The following is a 22896-nucleotide window of genomic DNA, read 5'->3' on the forward strand; positions in this document are numbered from 1 at the left end:
CACTTGATATCCATCTATCTAAGTAAAGAATGCACATCAACTGCAAGACAAAAAATATGGCTAGTTTATCCGAAGTATTAGAAACTAGTTGCCTCATTTAAAAAAAAAAAGTGTTCAGGAATCTTGATATTCCTTCCAAACAAACTCGAAAACGATAAGGTTGCACACTTGCGTAATTTGGGTGCCTAAGTGGCTTTAGTCTTTAGCTCTTGATTTTAACTGTCCTATACACATACGCATTGTCATCTCATGATATAATCACATACTATAATACATTAATATTAGGGCTGTCAATTAATCTCAGTTAACACCTGCGATTAACTGAAAGCAAAGTTAACGCATACATTTTTTTAATGCGTTAATTGGATACCTGTGTGCGGGGCATGAGGTATCTGTGGCGGGGGGGCTGAAACTCCAGCCCGCAGCTTCCCATGTGGGGCTGGAGCCCAGAGCGCCCAGCCCTAACCCAATATTGGAAATTTAGAAAAACCCAAAAATATTTAAATAAATAGTATTCTAATATTGTTTAACACTTGTGATTAAAACTGCGATTAATTGCAATAAATTTTTTAAATCTCAATTTTTTTAAACCGCTTGACAGCCCTAATATACATAGGTATATCATGTTATATTTCTCATACATCATTTTTCAAATATCTTACTGATTTAGGGACAAATCCCGACTTCCAAGCAAGCTGCAGGTGCTCAACACATCTCAGGATTTGGCCCTTCATCCATTTATCTGGTACACTGCAGTCTCACAAACATGTAGTGTTCTTACAAAGATGTACATTTTACTAATTTTTTCCACTACCCATAATATATCTCTAGTCCCCGTGTTAGGTTAAGTGTTTCACGGCTCTTGAACTCTCATCAAAAATAATGTCATGTTGCGACCGAAGACTGAGATGCAAAGCCTGTTGGAGAGGATGTGGGGAAGCAGGTCTTTTGAACCATCTACCTCTTGCATGGCATTTCATAGGGCCTCTATGGAAGAGCTGCTGAGTCATGTCTATGTCTAAAACAATGGGTGGTGAAACTTCCTGTTACGGGCAGGGGTGTATATCCCTCTTAGGTGAATTGCAAATTCTTGTTCAAAGGAATCACTGAGAGCAATATCCAAATTAGTCTACAAACCGTAAAAGCAATACAATGCAATTAATAAAAACACCAATAATGAGCTAATATTAAATTTGATTCTTAATGCTACAGGCCCCTTACCACTTATACTTTCATTAAGGTTTATAAATGCAGAGAACAGGCCCTGGCATGTTCAGACTACGTAGATTTATGCATCTTCTTTCCCTATTTCAAAAGAGTTTCTGCTCTATATTTGGAGCAGTACACCACTAGGTGTCACTAGTGCTCCATACGGCTGGCCTATGACCCCATTTTATCTTTGACTTTATGCTGCTATTGTTGTATAGTATTTGGCTGAGGAATTATGTGATAATGCTGACAGCATTATAATGCTTATTAGAGTGAAATCTGCTGGAAAGCAAGCAGGAAGTTTTAAATCAGAGTGTGTTGGGTTTTGCTATAGTATAAAAGGTAATATTGATTGAGTGAGTTGAAGTAGGCCTGAGGGTTTAACCCAGCGTTGTAGAACTGTGCACTCATGCTGTGACACAAAAAAAGTTAACGCAGAAAAACAGGTACATGGATAATTAAGTTTTAAAATAGTGGAGTTTTAGGTGTTTTTTCAACTAGTTAAAGAGAACTGCATTGATTTATAGGATTTACTACAAAATTAATTGGTGCAAAGAGCTTTTGTTAGTGTGAGTCACCCGAAATACCACACACGGATTAAGGGCAAGGCCAAAGCTGTTTTACGTTCACGGAAATGGTCAAGTATGGCTATGAATATGATTAGTTATATAACTCTGTGTACGCCACCATGAAATTGGGTGTGTCCCCAGCTTGGCGTCAACTGGGTCAGTACGCTGTCTTCTGCGGGGTTTCACTAACTGATTTCTTCTATCTTTGTTTTCCATGACTGTTAAGCGTGCGTAAGTATGATCATTTTATAAGCTATTTCTCTGCTGTTTGGTTATATTAATGAGTGGACTTATTTGGATGTTAAGTAAAGCATTTATCTACTGCTGTGTGTCTCAAATAGCCTACTCAATCACCATTTCCTGCACAGCTCCCTAGGAAGAACCTGTGTTCACACAGAAAACAGTGTACTTTTCCATTTTTATAAAGATACCATGCTTCAGTATGAGGTGATATTCTTGTTATTTGCCAACACTTAATATTTTTTCATGGGACAACTCCTAATTCAGTGTTTTCACAATTCCAATACAAGTGAAAAGATCCATCATATCTGCTTACACCATTCGTCAATGATTTTAGGTTCCCATGTTATGTATTTGACTTTTTTTTTTAAAAAGGTACTCAAACTACATGAATTGCTCTGTAATACCCAAAGGAAACTCAAACTCAGACTGCCTTTGCCATCATATGAGTCAGCAGTGTGCCCTCGTTGCCAAGAAGGCCAACAGCATATTGGGCTGTATTAGTAGGCGCATTGGCAGCAGATCGAGGGAAGCGATTATTCCCCTTGTATTCGGCACTGGTGAGGCCACACCTGGAGTACTGCGTCCAGTTTTGGTCCCCCCACTACAGAAGGGATGTGGACAAATTGGAGAGTGTCCAGTGGAGGACAACGAAAATGATTACGGGATTGGGGCACATGACTTACGAGGAGAGGCTGAGGCAACTGGGGTTATTTAGTCTGCAGAAGAGAAGAGTGAGAGGGGATTTGATAGCAGCCTTCAACTACCTGAAGGGGGGTTCCAAAGAGGATGGAGCTCAGCTGTTCTTAGCAGTGGCAGATGACAGAACAAGAAGCAATGGTTTCAAGGTGCCGTGGGGGTGGTCTAGGTTGGATATTAGGAAATACTATTTCACTAGGAGGGTGGTAACGCGCTGGAATGGGTTACTTAGGGAGGCGGTAGAATCTACATCCTTAGAGGTTTTTAAGGCCCAGCTTGACAAAGCCTTGGCTAGGATGATTTAGTTGGTGTTGGTCCTGCTTTGAGCAGGGGATTGGACTAGATGACCTCCTGAGGTCTCTTCCAGCCCTATTATTCTAGGACTAAAAAAGGGAAAATATAGTGCCAATCTATAAAAAGGGAAATAAGGATAACCTGGGGAATTATAGACCAGTCAGCTTAATTTCTGTACCTGGAAAGATAATGGAGCAAATAATTAAGCAATCAATAAATCTGCAAACATACAGAAGATAATAAGGTGCTACGTAACAGTCAAGAACAGATTGCGTCAAACCAATCTGATAGTTTTCTTTGACAGGGTAACAAGCCTGGGGGGCGGGGGGAGGAGAAGAGAGAAGTGGTAGACATGGTATGTCTTGACTTTAGTAAGGCTTTTGATACTGTCTCACATGACCTTCTCATAAACAAACTAGGGAAATGCAACCTATAACGAGCTACTATAAGGTGGGTGAAAAACTGGTTGGAAAACCGTTACCGGAGAGTAGTTATCAGTGGTTTACAGTCATGCTGGAAGGGCATAACGAGTGGGGTCCCACAGGGATTGGTTCTGGTTCGGTTCTGTTCAATATCTTCATCAATGATTTAGACAGGGGTATAGAGAGCACACTTATAAAGTCTGTGGACAATACCAAGCTGGGAGGGGTTGCAAGTGCTTTGGAGGATAAGATAGAAAATGATCTGGACAAACTGGAGAAATGGTCTGAAGTAAATAGGATGAAATTCAATAAGGACAAATGCAAGTACTCCACTTAGGAAGGAACAAGCAGTTGCACACATACAAAATGGGAAACTACTGACTAGGAAGGAGTACTGCAGAAAGGGATTTGGGGGTCATGGTGGACCACAAGCTAAATATGAGTCAGAGTAATGCTGTTGTAAAAAAAGCAAATATCATTCTAGGATGTATTAGCAGGAGTGTTGTAAACAAGACACAAAAAAGTAATTCTCCTGCTCTACTCCGCGCTGATTAGGCCTCAACCGGAGTATTGTGTCCAGTTCCGAGTGCCACATTTCAGAAAAGATGTGGACAAATTGGAGAAAGTCCAGAGAAGAGCAACAAAAAAGACTGACTGTCTAGAAAACATGACCTATGAGGGAAGATTGAAAAAAACTGGGTTTGTTTAGTCTGGCAAAGAGAAGACAGAGGGGACATGATACAGTTTTCAAGTCCATAAAAGACTGTTACAAGGAGGAGGGAGAAAAATTGCTTCTTGTCCTATCCTCAGAGGTTAAGAAGAACAATGGGCTTAAACTGCCACAAGGGAGGTTTAGGTTGGACATTAGGAAAAACTTCCTAACTGCCAGATTGGTTAAGCTCTAGAATAAATTGCTTAGGAAGGGTGTAGAATCTTCATCATTAGAGATTTTTAAGAGCAGATTAGACAAACACCTGTCAGGAATGGTCTAGACTCAGACTAAGGTCAGAAGGGACCATTATGATCATCTCGTCTGACCTCCTGCACAATGCAGGCCACAGAATCTCAGCCACCCACTCTTATAATAAACCCCTAACCTACGTCTGAGCTACTGAAGTCCTCAAATCATGGTTTAAAGACTTCAAGGTGCAGAGATCCTCCAGCAAGTGATCCGTGCCCCCGCTGCAGAGGAAGGTGAAAAACCCCCAGGGCCTCTGCCAATCTGCCCTGGAGGAAAATTCCTTCCCGACCCCAAATATGGCCATCAGCTAAACCCTGAGCATGTGGGCAAGACTCACCAGCCAGACACCCAGGAAAGAATTCTCTGTGGTAACTCAGATCCCACCCCACCTAACATCCCATCAGAAGCCATTGGGCATATCTACCACTAATAGTCAAAGATCAATTAATTGCCAAAATTAGGCTATCCTGTCATACCATCCCCTCCATAAATTTATCAAGCTTAGTTTTGAATCCAGATATGTCTTTTGCCCCCACTGCTCCCCTTGGAAGGCTGTTCCAGAACTTCATTCCTCTGATGGTTAGAAACTGCTGTCTAATTTCAAGTCTAAACTTCCTGATGGCCAGTTTATATCCATTTGTTCTTGTGTCCATATTGGTACTGAGCTTAAAAAAGTCCTCTTCCTCCCTGGTATTTATCCCTCTGATATATTTAGAAGCAATCATATCTCCCCTCGGCCTTTTTTTGGTTAGGCTAAACAAGCCAAGCTCTTTGAGTCTCCTTTCGTAAAACAGGTTTCCCATTCCATGGATCATCCTAGTAGCCCTTCTCTGTACCTGTTCCAGTTTGGATTCATCCTTCTTAAACATGGGAGACCAGAACTGCACACAGTATTCCAGGGGAGGTCTCACCGGTGCCTTGTATAAGGGTACTAACACCTCCTTATCCCTACTGGAAATACCTCGCCTGATGCATCCCAAGACCGCATTAGCTTTTTTCACGGGTCTCATAGGCTATGGTTACACTGGCACTTTACAGCGCTGCAACTTTCTCACTCAGGGGTGTGAAAACAGCCCCCCGAGAGCAGCGAGTTACAGCGCTGTAAAGCGCCGGTGTAGACAGTGCCGTGCTTCCAGCGCTCTAAGCTAATCCCCTCGTGGAGGCGGAGCGCCGGGAGTGCTCTCTCCCAGCGCTGGCATGCGACCACACTCGCACTTCAAAGTGCTCCCACAGCAGCACTTTGAAGTTTCGAGTGTAGCTATGCCCATAGTCGTCCTGTGATTAACCAATACTCCGAGGTCCTTCTAGATAATATTTAGTCCTGCCATGAGTGTAGGGGACTGACTAGATGACCTCTTGAGGTCCCTTCCAGTCCTATGAGTCTATGATTACAGAAATCAGGGAGATTCTCCTAATTCTGCTAACTTTTTGAGGTTTACAGGGGAGGTGGTGTACAAGAGCACAGACCTAAAGGAGATGAGATTCTCATTTTTAAAAAACTTGAGTTTCTAGCCCTCATGCTTGCAGAGAAAGGCTTGAAAAAGCTCTGGGTGCATGAATAGTTTTATTTTCATCCAAATGATTTCAGGTACTCATGCCACACTCACACAGGACCTATCCAGAATGTTTAATTTTCATGAGACCGACAGCAATGCCTATTAGGGTTGCCTGACACTTTCCATAAGATTCCAGAATCCATAAGATCCTGCCTTCTGTTGCTTATAACTTTGCCAAACAATTTGAGCTGAAATTTTCCATGCTGGGTCTCGGCTTCAGGTGGTTTAAAAAAAGAAAGAAAAAAAACTCTCAGCAGAAACCGTTCAGCTGTTTCCAAAAAATGAGGCTGCCCATGTTAAAACAAATTCTTAGGACCATTTCTTTGAAAGCTTTAGAGTCTTAGTGCTTTGAACGAGGGACCTGAAATTTGGCAGAGGGTGGACTTCACATCAAGGATGTACCTTTCGCTGTTCTTGTGGAAATCCAGTCAAATTTGGCCAAGTTACCTGTCTTTGGAAAAAAAAAAATCAGCTCGCACATGCTTGGAGACTTTAGAGATAAGCAGTTAAAATCTGCTAATTTGACCTCACTCGGCAAGCTTGAGCCTCTCTCAGTTCCTAGTGCTGAAGATGTTGCACATGTGCCATACTCACAGAGCAACTGAATGCTCCAGCCCAGGGTGGCTGGCAAAGAAGCCAGACTGTCCCTGTTGTTGCTGCTTTGTGCCACGGCAGAGTTGGGCGCCAGAACTGAGAACAAGGAACCTCTTTCGTGTGCTATCAATGACTGCCCTGCTGGTGCATAGGCAGAATGGAAGAGGAAACAACCTGACTAAATGCAGAGGGGCAAGGAAAAGTTTAGGAACGGGAGTAAACTGGGAACCAGGTGAAGAAGGAGGGAAGGCTGGCTAAGAATAGGGAGGAAGATGGTAATGGCAGGTGGGTGGTGCAGTGAAGGATAGGCTGGGACTGGGAGCCAGTGAGGGAAAGGAGAACACTGAGCTCAGACAAGGAGCTGTGAGGTGGGGAAATGGAGAAGGGTTGAAGGTGGGGGATAAGGAGAGGAGAGTGACAGATCAGATGGGGGAGCCTAGGGTTGGCTGGGCAAGAAAACTGGAATCAGGATGAGAAGCCTAAGGAGTGGTGACTGGATAAACAGGGAGAATGGGACTAGGTCAAGAAGCCAGCCATGGGCAGTAAAGTCTGTGCCCAGTAGAGCACACTACTCTCCAGAGCCTGGAATGGAATCCAAGACTCCTGAATCTCACCATTCCTCTGCTGCCTGCAAATGTCTATGAAACCTCCTAGCAAAATGTCCCATCCCCAACTAGTACTGATCTACAGAGGACGACATCCTACTACAAGAGAACCTCGGAGTTACAAACACCAGAGTTAGGAACTGACCAGCCCACCACACACATCATTTGGAACTGGAAGTAAGCAATCAGGCAACAGCAGAGACAAAACAAAAAAACAAAAACCCAACTACTAAAAATAAAGGGAAAGTTTAAAAAAAGATTTGACAAGGTGTTTCTGTGCTTGTTTCATTTAAATTAGATGGTTAAAAGCAGCATTTTTCTTTGGCATAGTAAAGTTTCAAAGCTGTATTAAACCAATGTTCAGCTGTAAACTTTTCAAAGGACAGAGTTTTGTTCAGACTTATGGACTGTTCAGAATTACGAACAACCTCCATTCCCAGGGTGTTCGTAACTCTGGGGTTCCACTGTACCTGCCTTCAGTTATTCAGTTAGCTCAAGTGGAGAGGTCTGTGTGATGGACCTGAAGATTTCAACCCTACTGATGAAGCATGTGGGTGTCAATATAATGCCACATGATGGAATTTCTGTTATTTCTGTTTTTTTAAAAACCCTATGAAATTACACAAAAAATCATGTTAAAAGAACATGAAGATGAGTGCTTGACTTTACCAAGTTAGGAAATGTCAAAATCAAGGATGCTCGTGCAACCTTAATTCTGCCCCCTCATGCATAAGTAATATGATACAATCTTTAATTACATGATCACATACTATTTTTCTCATAGGATCCCTGCCTCATTCAATGCACAGGATGGACAATCACTGAATGAGTAACTATTCAATATTTTTGATTTGGGTGTTCTCATGGTCCCAGACCTTCTACCCAGTCCCCTCAAGATGATCCTCTCTGCCTTGTCCCAGACCCATTCTCCATGCCTAGCCACTGTCTTCTCCTCCTCCAGGCTTTCCAAGTCCCAGCCCCCCCACCCTTTTTCACTCCCGGATGCTTTGTCCAGCCAGGCCCAGTTTCTCCTTTCTGGCTCCTCATCCAGTTAGTTTCTCTATCCTCCATCCAGTCCTGGCCTCCAGTTGTCTCCCCATCTCCACCACATCTCAGTCTCCTTCTCCATCCAGTCTCTCTCCCCCTCTCTCCCCCCCGCCCAAGTCTTGGGAACTACAGACCTGTCAGCCTCCCTTCAGACCCCAGCAAAATCACGGAGCAGGTCCTCAGGGAATCCCTTTTGAAGCACTTGGACAAGAGGAAGGTGGTCAGGAACAGTCAACATGGATTCACCAAGGGCAAGTTATGCCTGACCAACCTAAGTGCCTTCTATGATGAGATAACTGGCTCTGTGGATACGGGGAAAGCGGTAGATGTGATATCTTGACTTTAGCAAAGCTTTTGATATGGCCTCCCACAATATTCTTGCCAGCAAGTTAAAGTAGTATGGATTGTATGAATGGACTATAAGGTGGATAGAAAGCTGGCTAGATTGTTGGGCTCAGCGGGTAGTGATCAATGGCTCGATGTCTAGTTGGCAGCCTGTCATAAACATACCGCTAAGGGTACCATAAAATCCCTCCTTTACCTGTAAAGGGTTAAGAAGCTCAAATAACCTGGTTGGCACCTGACCAAAAGGACCAATAAGGGGAGAGGATACTTTCAAATCTGTGTGGGAAGGGTTTTGCTTTGTATTTCTTTGTGTTCTCTCCGGGTCAGCGAGGAACCAGGGCAGGGAAAATATATCTCCTAAAGCCATACCTGAACTAAGCACCTAAGATTACAAATTGTAAGATACAGGAAGGAAATGCATTAAGATCATCTTTTGTTTTAGCTTGTGAATTTTCCCTAGACTAAAAGGGAGGTTTATTTCTGGGTGGTTTTTTTTGGTAACTTTAAAGTTTTGCCTAGAGGGGAATCCTCTGTGTTTTAAATCTGTTTACCCTGTAAAATTATCTTCCATCCTGATTTTACAGAGGTGCTTCTTTTATTTTGTTTTTATTATAAAGTTCTGTTTTTAAGAACCTGATGGGTTTGTAAGACACTAAAAACCTAATGGGCTGGTCTGTGCTCACCTTGTTAACCTATTTGGTTGGTATATTATTCTCAAGCCTCCCCAGGAAAGGGGGTGAAGGGGCTTGGGGGGATATTTTGGGAAAACAGGAAGTGGTCCTTTTCCTGAATCTTTGTCTAACTCACTTGGTGGTGACAGCAGTACCCATCCAAGGACAAGGAAAGATTTGGGGAAGTTTTTAACCTAAGCTGGTAGAAATAAGCTTAGGGGGTCTTTCATGCGGGTCCCCACAGCTGTACCCTCGAGTTCAGAGTGGGGAAGGAAACCTGACACAGCCACTATCAAGTGAAGTGCCCCAGGGGTTGGTCTTGGGACTGGTTTTGTTCAACATCTTATCAATGATCTGGATGATGGGATTAATTACACCCTCAGCAAGTTTGCAGATGACACTAAATTGCGGGGAGAGGTAGATACGCTAGAGGGTAGGGATAGGGTCCAGAGTGACCTACACAAATTGGAGGATTGGGCCAAAAGAAATCTGATGAGGTTCAACAAGGACAAGTGCAGAGCTCTGCATTTAGGAAGGAAGAATCCCATGCACTGCTACAGGCTGGGAACCAACTGGCTAGTCAGCAGCTCTGCAGAAAAGGACCTGGGGATTACAGTGGATGAGATATGAGTCAGCAGTGTGCCCTCGCTGCCAAGAGGCCAACAGCATATTGGGCTGTATTAGGAGGAGCATTGCCAGCAGATTGAGAGAAGTGATTATTCCCCTCTATTCGGCACTGGTGAGGCCACACTTGGAGTACTGCATCCAGTTTTGGTCCCTCAACTACAGAATGGATGTGGAGAAATTGGAGACAGTCCAGCAGAGGGCAATGAAAATTATTAGGGGGCTGGGGCACATGACTAATGAGGAGAGGCTGAGGGAACTGGGGTTATTTAGTCTGTAGAAGAGAAGAGTAAGGTGGGATATGATAGCAGCCTTCAACTACCTGAAGGGAGGTTCCAAAGAGGATGGAGCTACGGTGTTCTCAGGGGTGGCAGATGACAGAACAAGAAACAATGGTCTCAAGTTGCAGTGGGGGAGGTTTAGGTTGGATATTAGGAAACACTTTCACTAGGAGGGTGGTGAAGCACTGGAACGGGTTATCTAGGGAGGTGGTGGAATCTCCATCCTTAGAGGATTTTAAAGCCAAGCTTGACAAAGCCTTGGCTGGGATGATTTAGCTGGTGTTGGTCCCGCTTTGAGCAGGGGATTGGACTAGATGACCTCCTGTGGTCTCTTCCAACCCGTATCTTCTATGACCCTATGAATCAGATTTTATCTACTAACCTCTAAGAAGTCTGAGCACGCACAGACAGATTTTTTCAATGGCTTATAACTTGGCCAAAATTGGGCAGATTTTTATAGGAACAAAAGGCACATCCCTGACACAAAGAGAAACCCCTGCTAAATTTCAAGTTCCTCCTCCAGAACATGAAGGTGTAGAACTTCTAAAGAAACATCTTTATTTATTTTAAACACTGACGAGACAATTTATTTTTCCCTAACATTCTTGGAAACAACTCAACTGATTGGGTTGAAATTGAAAAACTACCCACCAAAAAAACCCAAACAAGAAAACAAACCTCTGCCCCAGGCAGACACCCAGCACAAGAAATTTCAATTTTAATGGTTCAAGTTTGACAAAAGTTATAAGCAGCTGAAAACAGTGTCTTATGTGATCTACCAGGCAACTTTAATAGATGGTGCTACTAGTCTTGCCTACAAAAGTGTTACAGCTGACATGGCAATCTCTGGGTGCGCTTTACACCAGCAAAGCCTACACATGCTCACCAGGCTATCTGCATTGCCCTGAAAGCAAGAATCAGGATTAGATAGGACCCCATTTTCTGAAGAGTGAAATTAACTGCTGTTAGTTTCTCTGCTCCTCCATTCACTGATACACATGACTTGCATATGAAATCTGAATGGATAACATTCTTGTGGGTTTTAAGTCTTTTGAAAAATATTTTTAGTGAATACAATTAAACTGTCGCACTGATATGCATTGTTAACATTTATGCCTTAGCGGAAAGTAGCATACAACTCATTTTGCTTCATGTCAATGCTTAGTTATAAAACTAACCATAATAATACATTGAGGATTATCAAAGTAATCAAAGCTATTCTGAGACTTAGTCCAACCACAATGATAGAACGAGGACATTCTCTGTACCATTTGATGACCCAGTTCAGCAATAAACGTTACATAAAGAGAAATGATGGTGCAGCAGTTGTTTTAGCCAAGCTGGATTTTAAATAGTCAAAGAATAGCTGAAAACCAATGGGTAATGCTAATCCAGCAAAAACAGAAAAGAACCCTCCTCTGAATTCATGCAGATCTAGCCATGCAGTTGCTGGATTCAAGTGCACCAAAAACTAACCCTCCCCCACAAAAAGACACTGTACTGTATTAAAAATATACCAGCTTTTAATAGTTAACTTTTCCTTTAAAAAAGGTTCATTTGAATTCTCAGCTTTCAGAGCCAGTTTAAATCAAAATGCAAGCAGAAACACCACTAGTCTCTAGTGTTCTGACAGTTACCCCAAAAGATGAACTAGCACTGTTTCCTATGAAGAGGGCTGTAAGTCAATCTTCATGCTAGTTTAGTGGAAGACACTCAAAATTGTAGTGGATACATGTAAATTACATGGCTGACTTAGAACAATGCTTCCTTAGCTCTCGTCCCCTAACACACCTACTCTACTTGGGCTACATTGATGACATCATCATCTGGACCCACGGAAAAGAAGCCCTTGAGGAATTCCACCATGATTTCAACAATTTCCATCCCACCATCAACCTCAACATAGACCAATCCACACAAATGGTCCATTTCCTGGACACTACTGTGCTAATAAGCGATGGTCACATAAACTCCACCCTATACTGGAAACCTACGGACCGCTATACTTCCCTACATGCCTCCAGCTTCCATCCAGGACACACCACACAATTTATTGTCTACAGCCAAGCTCTAAGATACAACTGCATTTGCTCCAATCCCTCAGACAGAGACAAACACCTACAAGACTGCTATCAAGCATTCTTAAAACTACAGTACCCACCTGCTGAAGTGAAAAAAACAGATTGACAGAGCCAGAAGAGTGCCCAGAAGTCACCTACTACAGGACAGGCTCAACAAAGAAAACAACAGACCACCACTAGCTGTCACCTTCAGCCCTCAACTAAAACCTCTCCAGTGCATCATCAAAGATTTACAACCCATCCTGAAAAATGTTTCCCTCACTCACAGATCTTGGGAGACAGGCCAGTCCTTGCTTACAGACAGCCCACCAACCTGAAGCAAATACTCTCCAGCAACCACACACCACACAACAAAAACACTAACCCAGGAGCCTATCCTTGCAACAAAGCCCGATGCCAACTCTGTCCACATATTTATTCAAGTGACACCATTATAGGACCTAATCACATCAGCCACAGCAGCAGGGGCTCGTTCACCTGCACATCTACCAATGTGATATATGCCACCATGTGCCAGCAATGCCCCTCTGCCATGTACATTGATCTAACTGGACAGTCTCTACGCAAAAGAATAAATGGACACAAATCTGATACCAGGAATCATAACATTCAAAAACCGGTAGGAGAACACTTCAACTTCTCTGGCCACTCAGTAAAAGATTTAAGGGTGGCAATTTTGCAACAGAAAAGCTTCAAAAACAAACTCCAATGAGAAACTGCTGAGCTTGAATTAATATGCAAACTAGATCCCATTAACTTGGGTTTGAACAGAGACTGGGAGTGGCTGGGACATTACACATATTGAATCTATTTCCCTAAAGTTAAGTATCCTCACACTTTCTTGTCATCTTCTTGTCTAAATGGGCCATCTTGATTATCACTACAAACGTTTTTTTTCTCCTGCTGCTAATAGCTCATCTTAACTAATTAGCCTTTCACTGTTTGTTTGGTAACTTCTAACTTATCTGTATATATATATATATATTTTCTAACTGTAAGTTCCATTCTATGCATCTGATGAAGTGGGCTGTATGTAGCCCACGAAAGCCTATACTCTAATAAATTTGTTAGTCTCTAAGATGCCACAAGTACTCCTGTTCTTTTTGTAAATTGCATGTGGTGGTTTTGTAACACCAGAATGAAAGAACTCAAAAAGTTGACTTTTTCAGTTATATACTCAATTTAAAATAATTAAAAAATCCGTATTTCCATGCTGACAGTGCAATGCCAAGGGAAACACTTTCATGGAGTATCAGTATTTACTGACAATATCATGGAGCATTTAATAGTGTAATACTGTAATTTCTGCTTGACAGATGATCCCATTTTTATTTGCAATCCTCCCAGACACACTTCTAGGTACAGAAGAGAAACTGACATGTTTATTGTGCAATTTTTGTATTGCTGTATTTGAAAAATGCATCTATCAGTTATCATCCCATACAGAGATTAGAGATATACATTTACAATTCAAACACTAATTTATGGCCTGATTTCCAGAGGTGCCAACTTCAACAGGAGATGTGGGTCCTCAATACATCTGAAAATCTGTTAAATTTTTACTAATTAAAAATATGTACATGTCCACCCCATAAGGCTTTATGGAAATATGCTTATGAATGTTTATATGACATAACTGGAATATGTTTTATGCTACATATGCCATGTAATGTATCTCTGTAAAGGTTATGCTCTACTGAATCTATTCATCCTATTTGTATGCATGTGTCATTGTTGTATTCAAAGTTATGAATATTGGCTGTGTACTTGCTTGATTTCTACGTTGCTTTAGTAAAGCATTTGAGCGGCATCTTGAGAAAGGCATGTGTAAATTACATGCCCAATCAAGAAACACTTAAAGGACAATGAATCTTGGAAGGCTCCAATCTACATAAGAAGCTCCATCTTGGAGCTGGACTTTGCATAGGAGAGAGGAGGGGGTCTCCACCCACAAGAGAAAGTCTATTTAAACCCATGGGAGACCCCTCTATTTTATCTTTAGCTCGCTAAAGAGAGCCTCTCCACCATCCAGGATACCTGAAAGAAACTGGAACAAAGGACAGTAACTACAGGGTGATTGCTGGACCCAGACTAGAAGGAGACTAGTCTGTAAAAGGAAGCTTACTTGAATTCCTCTAAGGGTGAGGTTTTTATCTGTATTCAGTTTTCTTACTGTATTAGACACAGACTTGCATGTTCTATTTTATTTTGTTTGGTAAATCCTACTTTCTTAGGATTTAATAAAGTCACTTTTTACTTATTAATTAATCCAGAGTATGTATTAATACCTGGGCGGCTATCATAACCATAGGGGTAGCCTAAAATTCCTCCTTACCTGTAAGGGGTTAAGAAGCTCAAGTAACCTGGTTGGCACCTGACCAAAGGAACCAATAGGGACCAAAGATACTTCTGGGGTGGGAGAGGCTGTGTGTTGAGTTTCCCCCCCGTCCCGGATGGTTCGCTCTTGGGACTAAGAAGGACCGGACATCAATCCATGTTCTCCAAATCTTTCTGAACAAGTCTCTCATATTTCAAACTTGTAAGCAACCGCCAGGCAAGGCGTATTAGTTTACCTTTGTTTTCTCAACTTGTGAATTTTCCCCTTTGCTAGAGGGAGGTTTAAGCCTACAGCTGTTAGGGGATGTGGTTCAGACCTGGGTTTGGGTTTGCAGCAGGCTAGCGGGTCTGGCTCAAACCAGGAAGGGCACTGAAGTCCCAAGCAGGGAGGGAAGGGAAAGCAGGGGCAGAAGTAGTCTTGGCACATAAGTTGGTAGTGCCAAGGAGGTTTCTGTGATCCAACCCATCACATCCACAAATGAAGTTACCAACATTACTTGTCTTCATCTTAGTACTACATTTTCATGTTTGTCCCTAAGATGTCAAAATACAATCAAGCAATCTACTCTTTACTCTTGTGTGTATTAAAAAAAGCCACCTTCAGTAAGCATAATCATTTGAAGTCTAAATGCTTCCACAGCAGCATGCATAGATTAAAGCATAGCTACAGCTCAGGTCAGAAAAGAGACATCTGGCAGAGGGAAGAGGATCACAAGACCACTGGCTCACTAAGTAACCTTGGGCAAGTCACAGACATTGTGCGTCAGTTTCCCCACTATACAATGGGGGTAAATAATACCCCCCCCTCCCATTTTTGCAGAGCATTGTGAGATCTACATGTGAAATCGCTAAATATTACTCTTAAAACAAATCTGCATCCTGTATATAATCCTGGAAATAGCGGCTTACTTTTTGACAATAAAACTTTATTCTTCATAGTACTTCAAGGCCAAAGTGAGCAGGAGTCCTTTCTGGCTCACACATCAACAAAATTGTTAACTATGTTCCCATTGCAGAATCTTTTACATCCAATTATGCTTAATCAGAACAACTGTCAAGCCAGGTTCTCATTCCAGACTCTCTTTGCAAGGCTGGAAGGTAGCAAGATGGAATCCTCTCTTGTAAACAGAGGAAAGTTTTAACTGCAAGTTATTGAGATCTTAAAGAACTGCATGTCATTTTCTTTTTACAGTCACTTTCAGTCTCTCACCGGCACTGAATGGAGATTTCTGCTCTATGCAATGCCCCTTTACGAGACTGAAAGCAGTCACCACATTGAACTCAAGCATGTGTTCTACCTGCAAAAGATATTTAAATTATACCCATGGATTTCCCGGCAACAGCATTACAAATGCCATTTAGAACTGAAACAGGTTGTTTCTGATATTTACTTTTTTGCTTGTGGTAGGTGATTGAAAGTCTTCATAAGTATTTTTTTTAACTAACATTTTTTGAATAATCTTTTCAGGAATTGAGTTGTGCCCAAGATTTTGCCGTATCCTTTCATAAATTTAAAAGTGTCTGGGGGATATTATTTGGCAATTTCAAGCAACACGCCCTCAAGCGATAATTCATCTCTGTTTCACAAAACATGGTATATTAAGATAGTGGCATAGTGACACAGAGGAGACGAAAGGCAAAGTGCTTTCATTATCCCACATACCAGAAGAGTATTCTGGTATAATCCCACTTCTTGATAAGAATTGTTGCATTTACACTTTTTATTTTTAATAAAAACAAGTTTCGTAAATGTGGACAATTCAGACAATTCAGCTGTTCCCTGAAGGTCCACAATTCAGGACTTTCAGCTTATCAAAATTGTTTTTTTGTCCAGCACATTTTATAACTATTACACTATAAACACTGACCTGTTAATCATTGTGACATGTCTCTGCATTAGAACCTCTTTGGATAGTCCACTTCCAGGTCCCGGGGGCAAAGCATATTGAACAGTTTCTATGCTGGGTTTCACAATTCCGTAAGAACTTCCTTTGCTTTTTGGCCAGGGGGGTGTAGGCCTTCTGCCTTCTAGTGCAGCCCTTAATCCTGGCTGTCTCAAAGTTGCTTTTGGCTTTCCTATAACATGGGCAGATATATAAAAACCAGAAAAGACTATTATAATCTCAATTTGAAAGGTTCCTTCACCCAAGCATATACTTTAACAATAGTAAAAATATATCCCTAGAGAAATTAAGCTTTTGATGCTTATTTTTTAATAAACCTTTTAAATCTCATACCTAAAATGTTCATTCCTAGGCATAGTCTTTGAGCAATCAATATCCAGCCAAAACACCATAACTGATATTCCTCATCCAACAGCAGAGCAAGATTAATTAGGTAGGTTTATAGGGCAATAAATGGCGTGCAGTCTCTGGGTGAAAAGACAAGCCAATTCCAGGCTAAAATTTTTGTGAAAAAGTTCTCAAATGTGAGCTACTGTATATCATTACAGCCAGCACAGCTGAGCATTAATAGCAGCAGGTTTTAGCAAACCATTCTCTCAGATGCTCCTCTAAAAAACCATTTAACAACATTACATGCTACCCAGATAGCATGTAATTTTTGCTGAATGAAAGTTCTCATTTAACTCTATTTTGAGGTCATGTCAGCTTTTGGGGGGTAACATTCCCAAGACATTTCAAAGTGTCATTCTACTTCAAAACAGTCTAACTGCTGGAACATGTATGGGAGAAATTTAACATTAATTCCAGCATCAGTTAAGATATATAGTAACTTACAATATAAGTTAGAATCTCAAGAAAGTATATACCTTAAATTGATGTGCTTAAAGCCATTTGTACATTGTATGGGAGCAAAAAAGCTCAAACAACATTTTTTTTTATACATTATAGTAAAATCAAAGACCTTTATATAGTTAAGGCTTTGTGCACCAACTTAAATAACTGGAAGAAAACTTTTAAAGCTGAAATGTATTTAGACTTTAGCGTTGCTAGCTGCAGTGCTACAAAGTCAATTATACTGATAAGCTACTATTTTGCTAGCAGTAGAGCCAAAGAATGTTTAAGCTGGCTCGCTGCACTGTATTTTGAAGTTATATCTTCATATTTATTTTTATTAAATTGCTGCCATCAACAAAATTTAGGTATAGTCAAATAACTATTCAAAATCCAATTACTGCGTTCTCTCTCAGATCTCTCATCTCAATGAGAAGTTATACATACATCAAGTGCCACTAGTCTACAGGTCATGAAAACTTTGAATTCCTGTACAGCATGAACCTGTCTGCAATCTGATGTATGCAGCTGGAGAAAAGCAAATACTAGACTCACAAGCACAATTGTTGGTTGCTACCATAGATTTAATCTGCCTCACTTTTATCAAATGAATCATTAGCAGATGTCTCCCCGCTACCTACCATCTTTATCCCACTCACAAACACTTTTGGGAAAGGTAAATACTAGTAACCACTGAGATAGTAAAAGGTTAATTTGGTTCAGCTGACAGATACCGGTACACAAATTCATTTATTTAAGCTATTGGATTTTACCAGAAAGATCATTTAATATCACAACAACACTTCCTTCCTGTAAAATGGCTTCTGTGTATTTCCATGTCACGAATTAAGAACTAAAGCATTTTCCCTGCTGGCAAAAGAACAACAAAACATTTTCCATCTGGAGCACCTCTAATCACTGGCACTCCTGCATCAATTTAAACATTTCTCCTCCCTTCTACAAGCTCCAGGGACAAAGTAAGTGAACTAATTTAGGTTGTCTCCTACACTGGTAAAAAGTATCAAAACAATATATTACAGGTAGAAGACAATCATTTAATACTCCCTTTAGAAAGGCTGGAATTCACAAGTGTAAGCCTACCCAGAAAAAATAAGGAAGCTACTGAATAATTCTGTGCAGAGCCCTGCAATGTAGCTCACGAAAGCTTATGCTCAAATAAATTGGTTAGTCTCTAGGGTGCCACAAGTACTCCTTTTCTTTTTGCGAACAAACAGTAAGACAGTCTCAGCGAATAAGCACACATCCAGCTTGAAGCAGCAGGTGTGTATAGACAATCACCAGAGCCTTGAAAAGTTTCTCAAACTACAGTTCCCTATTTAAAAGGCTTATGAAGAGAGAGACAGAGAAGTCAGCTCAGCCAAGCAGTAGACTCCGCCAATCAAACCAAGGATCTTGAGTCCACCTATTCGGGGAACACAGTCACTTTTGCAAGGAGATCTCCTCATGCCTGAAGATCCTCCCAGCCCCCATTAATAAGTCTGATGTATACTCTCCTGATCTTTGCAGATCTAGATGATGCTCACAAAAGCATCTTATCCCTTTTCATTTAAAAAGCTGACCAATTAATAAAGATACCCCAGAAGGAGGAAGAAAAAAAAAATAACCAACAAGGGAATCGCTGAGGATACTGGGCTGTGCTCCAAACTCACTGCACGGTCCGGTCAGTGGTAGAGAGAAACTGCAGAGTTGGGGCCACCCCCGCCTTTGTACCTTCGGAACCCTGCATGGTGGTGGGGGGGAGCGAGGAAGGAAGGTGTGGCCCAACGGACGCGGCTCTAGAATGTTCTGATCTCGCCAGGCCGGGGAATGCCTATCCCGGAAGCGGGTGTGTGCTGAGGCCACCTCAAAGAACATCATTTATCTGGCAATTCTGCTTCTCTAGATCTATCATCTCACAGGAGTGACAGCTCCTTGGCATAAGGCTGGCAGAACTCCCCCAACTCTTAAGATGTTTTGCACACACAAGGCCCCTAATAGCTGTTGCTTGACACCTTCTGAACATCCCAGTCAGTTTTTTCAATTGACTAGAAGGAAAGCTCCAAAAATAAACAAACTCCTCAAGTTCATCAATGCTAGACCGAAAGTTGTGCTTCAGATACAAGAAAAACCTCAAAAAAGGTAGCCCCCAAACGGCTGGAATATGTACAGGCAAGAGAGCATTCTACAAGGTGGTAGCTTCAGAGAAGCAGTGTTACAAGGCAAACAATTTTCCTGTCTCTAAAGACACCCCTATAAAGGATTTGCACTCTTGGAGAATACAAAGCTTGAGGGATGTCCCAAGAGAAAAGTGAAAAAAAGCTGCTATCTTTTTCTTGGCACCTAAACTCAGACTTCAAGGTCAGAGGGGACTACCTTGATCATCTAGCCTGAATTCTTGCACATTACAGGCCACTCTACCTCACCCACCCACTCCTGTAACAGACCCCTGACCTCTGGCTAAGTTACTGAAGTCCTCCAGTCATGATTTAAAGACTTCAAGTTCCCGGGAATCCACTATTTACTCTAGTTCAAATCAGCAAGTGACCTGAACCCCATGCTGCAGAGGCAGCCAAAAAACCCAAGGGTCTCTGTCAATCTGACCTGGAGGTAAATCCCTTCCTGTCCCCATATCAGTTAGATCATTTAGAGCTTGCACATTATCAGTGAGACCCACTAGCCAGACATCTGGGAAAGAATTCACTGTAGTAACTCAGACCCCTCTGAGACACCCTGGCACCCCTTTATTCACCTCTGTCAGATAATTAGGGTATGTTTTGCACAAAGTACGCTTTGTGAGGTAACATTCTAAAAGTCTTGACCTGCTAGATATTAATATCTCATTGGATCGTATGTGCTATCATCGTATGTGAAGTTAGGCTACGTATGTGTTACTGAAACACGTTGTGAGGTTGAACACACCCACAAGCAGCCTTTCAGGTACAACAGTAAAAAGGCCAAACAATGTTAATCGCTTATTGAGGAAATGCACACATGCACAAGGATTACCCCAGGAACTGTGTACAATAGAAACCTCTCAGAGATAGCACTGCACAATGGGAACAGTTTGACCCAGGTCACAGCAAAAGAGCTTTCCAGCAAGTGGGAAGAAGATATGAAAGAGGGAAATGACATCATGATGGGACCTCACTCTCTCTACAACAACACACCTGGAAACACCTAAGGAACAAAGACTAGACTGGGGGAAGTGATGGTCCCAGGCTAAAGGGACTTCTAGCCTGTGTATGAAAACCTGGGAAACCCAAGCTGCAAAGCAAAGGCAGCTTGTACCTTAAGAATCTGCCAACCTATTTATCACTCAGAGTGAGAATTTGCTAATCCATATCTAATCTAGTATATTAAACTGAGTTTGCTTTTTGTTTATTTACTAGGTAATCAGCTTTGATCTGTTTGCTATCACTTAAAATCTATCTTTTTGTAGTTAATAAACTTATTTTATGTTTTAATCCAAACCAGTGTGCGTTTGACTCACAGTTTAGGAAAATCTCAGCTTGGTCACTACAAGTGTGCATGGTCCCCTTTACACTGAGGGAAGAGGCGGACTGGGTAGTAAACCCACATACTCATCAGATTTGACCGGAGAAGGACGGTACTGCTTTGGGATCCTAGGCTGGTGGTTAGAACTCCTGCATGTAACTGAAGCTGGGTGTGTCCCTACCTCCATGAATGCTGGTGAAAGTGTAAGCTTGGAGGGCTTTGCAGCTTGTCACAGCAGCACAGTGTGAGAGGGAGCCCAGGCTGGTGGGTCAGAGGGCTCAGTGGTATCCCAGTTCCAGGTGGCACCCCTGCGGGGAACCCATCACACCCTCCCCATATAGTATCCCATCTCCAGCCTTTGGAAATATTTGCTACAAAGAGTAGCAGATGAGCCACATGCCATTGTAGGTACTCCCATCATACCATCCCCTCCACAAACATCTCAAGCTGAGTCTTGAAACTAGTCAGGTTTTTTGCTCTCACTGCTCCCCCTGGGCAACTGTTCCAGAACTTCATTTCTCTGATGGTTAGAAACCTTTGTCTAATTTCAAGTCTAAACATCTGGATGGCCAGTTTATATCCATATGTTCTTGTGCATACACTAGCCCTTAACTCCTCTCCCTCCTTCCCACTGCCTTGTCCACTTGTGTAGAGACTGCCTCATCCAAGGAGCTGGAGGTTGGTACCACCAGCTCTGAGCACAGAGCCAGTGACTACATTAAGAAACCAACGCTTGGTGGAATCCACAGCTTTACTAGCACAGGCCACTCTGATGGTGAAACCCGCCTGGGACTGGGGGCAGGGGGACGGAGGGGGGGCTACAGCAATACAGAAAGCACTGGCATCAAGTTCTAGAACTCAACTGTCCTGGCCAGCTCAGACTTGAGCTTTAAGCCAATCTCATGCTGAATTTGCAGGTTTCGGTGGAATGCTTCAAATTAAGTTCTTGTTTCTTCACTGCTCGGTGTGGCATCTGCAAGCACATCTGGCACCTCTAGATGTTGTGGTCTCCTCTGAATCACACAAGGCACCGAATGTGGTTTTCAAGTCTTCAGTGATGTTCTACCTCGTGGACAAGATTTGAAGCTGCTGAGCAGACTTCCTTTCTCCTAAAATGTCATACCCAAAATAAAAAGAAAATGGGTACCACGTGTGCTGTAGGAGTCACCAGACCAATATACACAGAACTAGTGCTGAGCTTAGCAACACTGAAGTGCCTACCAAACTTTGGCCCTGATGGAGGGGTTTAAAAAAAAAAAACCCAAGAGAGAAGATGACAACGAAGACAGGCCTGAGAACTGAAGCAGTATAAAATCGCTAGAGGAAAAAGCCTCATACGTCAACAGCCATAATGGAACTGACTGGAAGGTAGGATATAGCAATAAGGAGATAAAGAGCTGAAGCAATGGCCAGACAAAGAGCAGTCTCTAGCTAGCTGCTTGTCATGACTGTGGTCAAGAAACAGCTAACAGTAACGACACACTGTTTCTACTTGGTCAGGTGAAGGCTAGTAGGGAGCCTGATTCATCGTCTAACTTTTTACTGCCATTGTGAAGGACCAAAAACCTTTAGAGGTAGGAAAGTTTTGACAGTAAGAAGCAAGAATCCTGCAGAGATGGTATCTTCAGAGAATCTCATGTTACAAACTAACATGATTCTCATTTTTTGTCTGTCTTGCAGCTTCCATTCCTTCCTATCGATCTGCTTCTTTGTCGACCTGTTTTTGCTTAATAGAATTAAACTAGCAAAAATCATGTTCATTTTACTATTTGTGATGATTCTGAGGTAGGAGTATTTGGGAAGAATAATAGGCAGGGTAAAGTTTTCTACATTAATGTTACACTGAGGCTGGACAAAATAAGCTCGAGTTACTACCTTAGTCTACTCCCATAAAAATGTACAACAGTCCCTGAAAGAGAGATGAGGATTCTTATGGTAATTCTCAACTGAAGTGCAGTTTATTCCTAGCAATTCTATGATGTTCACTGTAGTGTTAGTACCTCATGCATTTATTAAATTAAGCCTCAAAACTTTTGAGCTAAAAATGGAGTACCCACCTTTTTACAGATGGGAAACAGAGGCAAACAGAGGCAGACAGGGACTACATGACTTCGCAAAGGTCATATACAAA

The 22896-nt window shown here is 42.0% G+C and overlaps 1 protein-coding gene across 7 annotated transcripts in view; it reads right to left on the minus strand.

Moving 5' to 3' along the window:
* TDRD7 (tudor domain containing 7) overlaps positions 1 to 22896 on the minus strand; it is a 105492-nt gene that overhangs the window by 66696 nt on the left and 15900 nt on the right. For all 7 annotated transcript variants that reach the window (XM_048849687.2, XM_048849686.2, XM_075128933.1 and 4 more), the window contains one exon: positions 16404 to 16611. In XM_048849687.2, coding sequence (XP_048705644.2) covers positions 16404 to 16611 — 208 coding nt within the window. The remainder of the gene's footprint in view (positions 1 to 16403; positions 16612 to 22896) is intronic.

Source organism: Caretta caretta, chromosome 5, assembly GCF_965140235.1.
Source record: "Caretta caretta isolate rCarCar2 chromosome 5, rCarCar1.hap1, whole genome shotgun sequence".
NCBI lineage: Eukaryota > Metazoa > Chordata > Testudines > Cheloniidae > Caretta > Caretta caretta.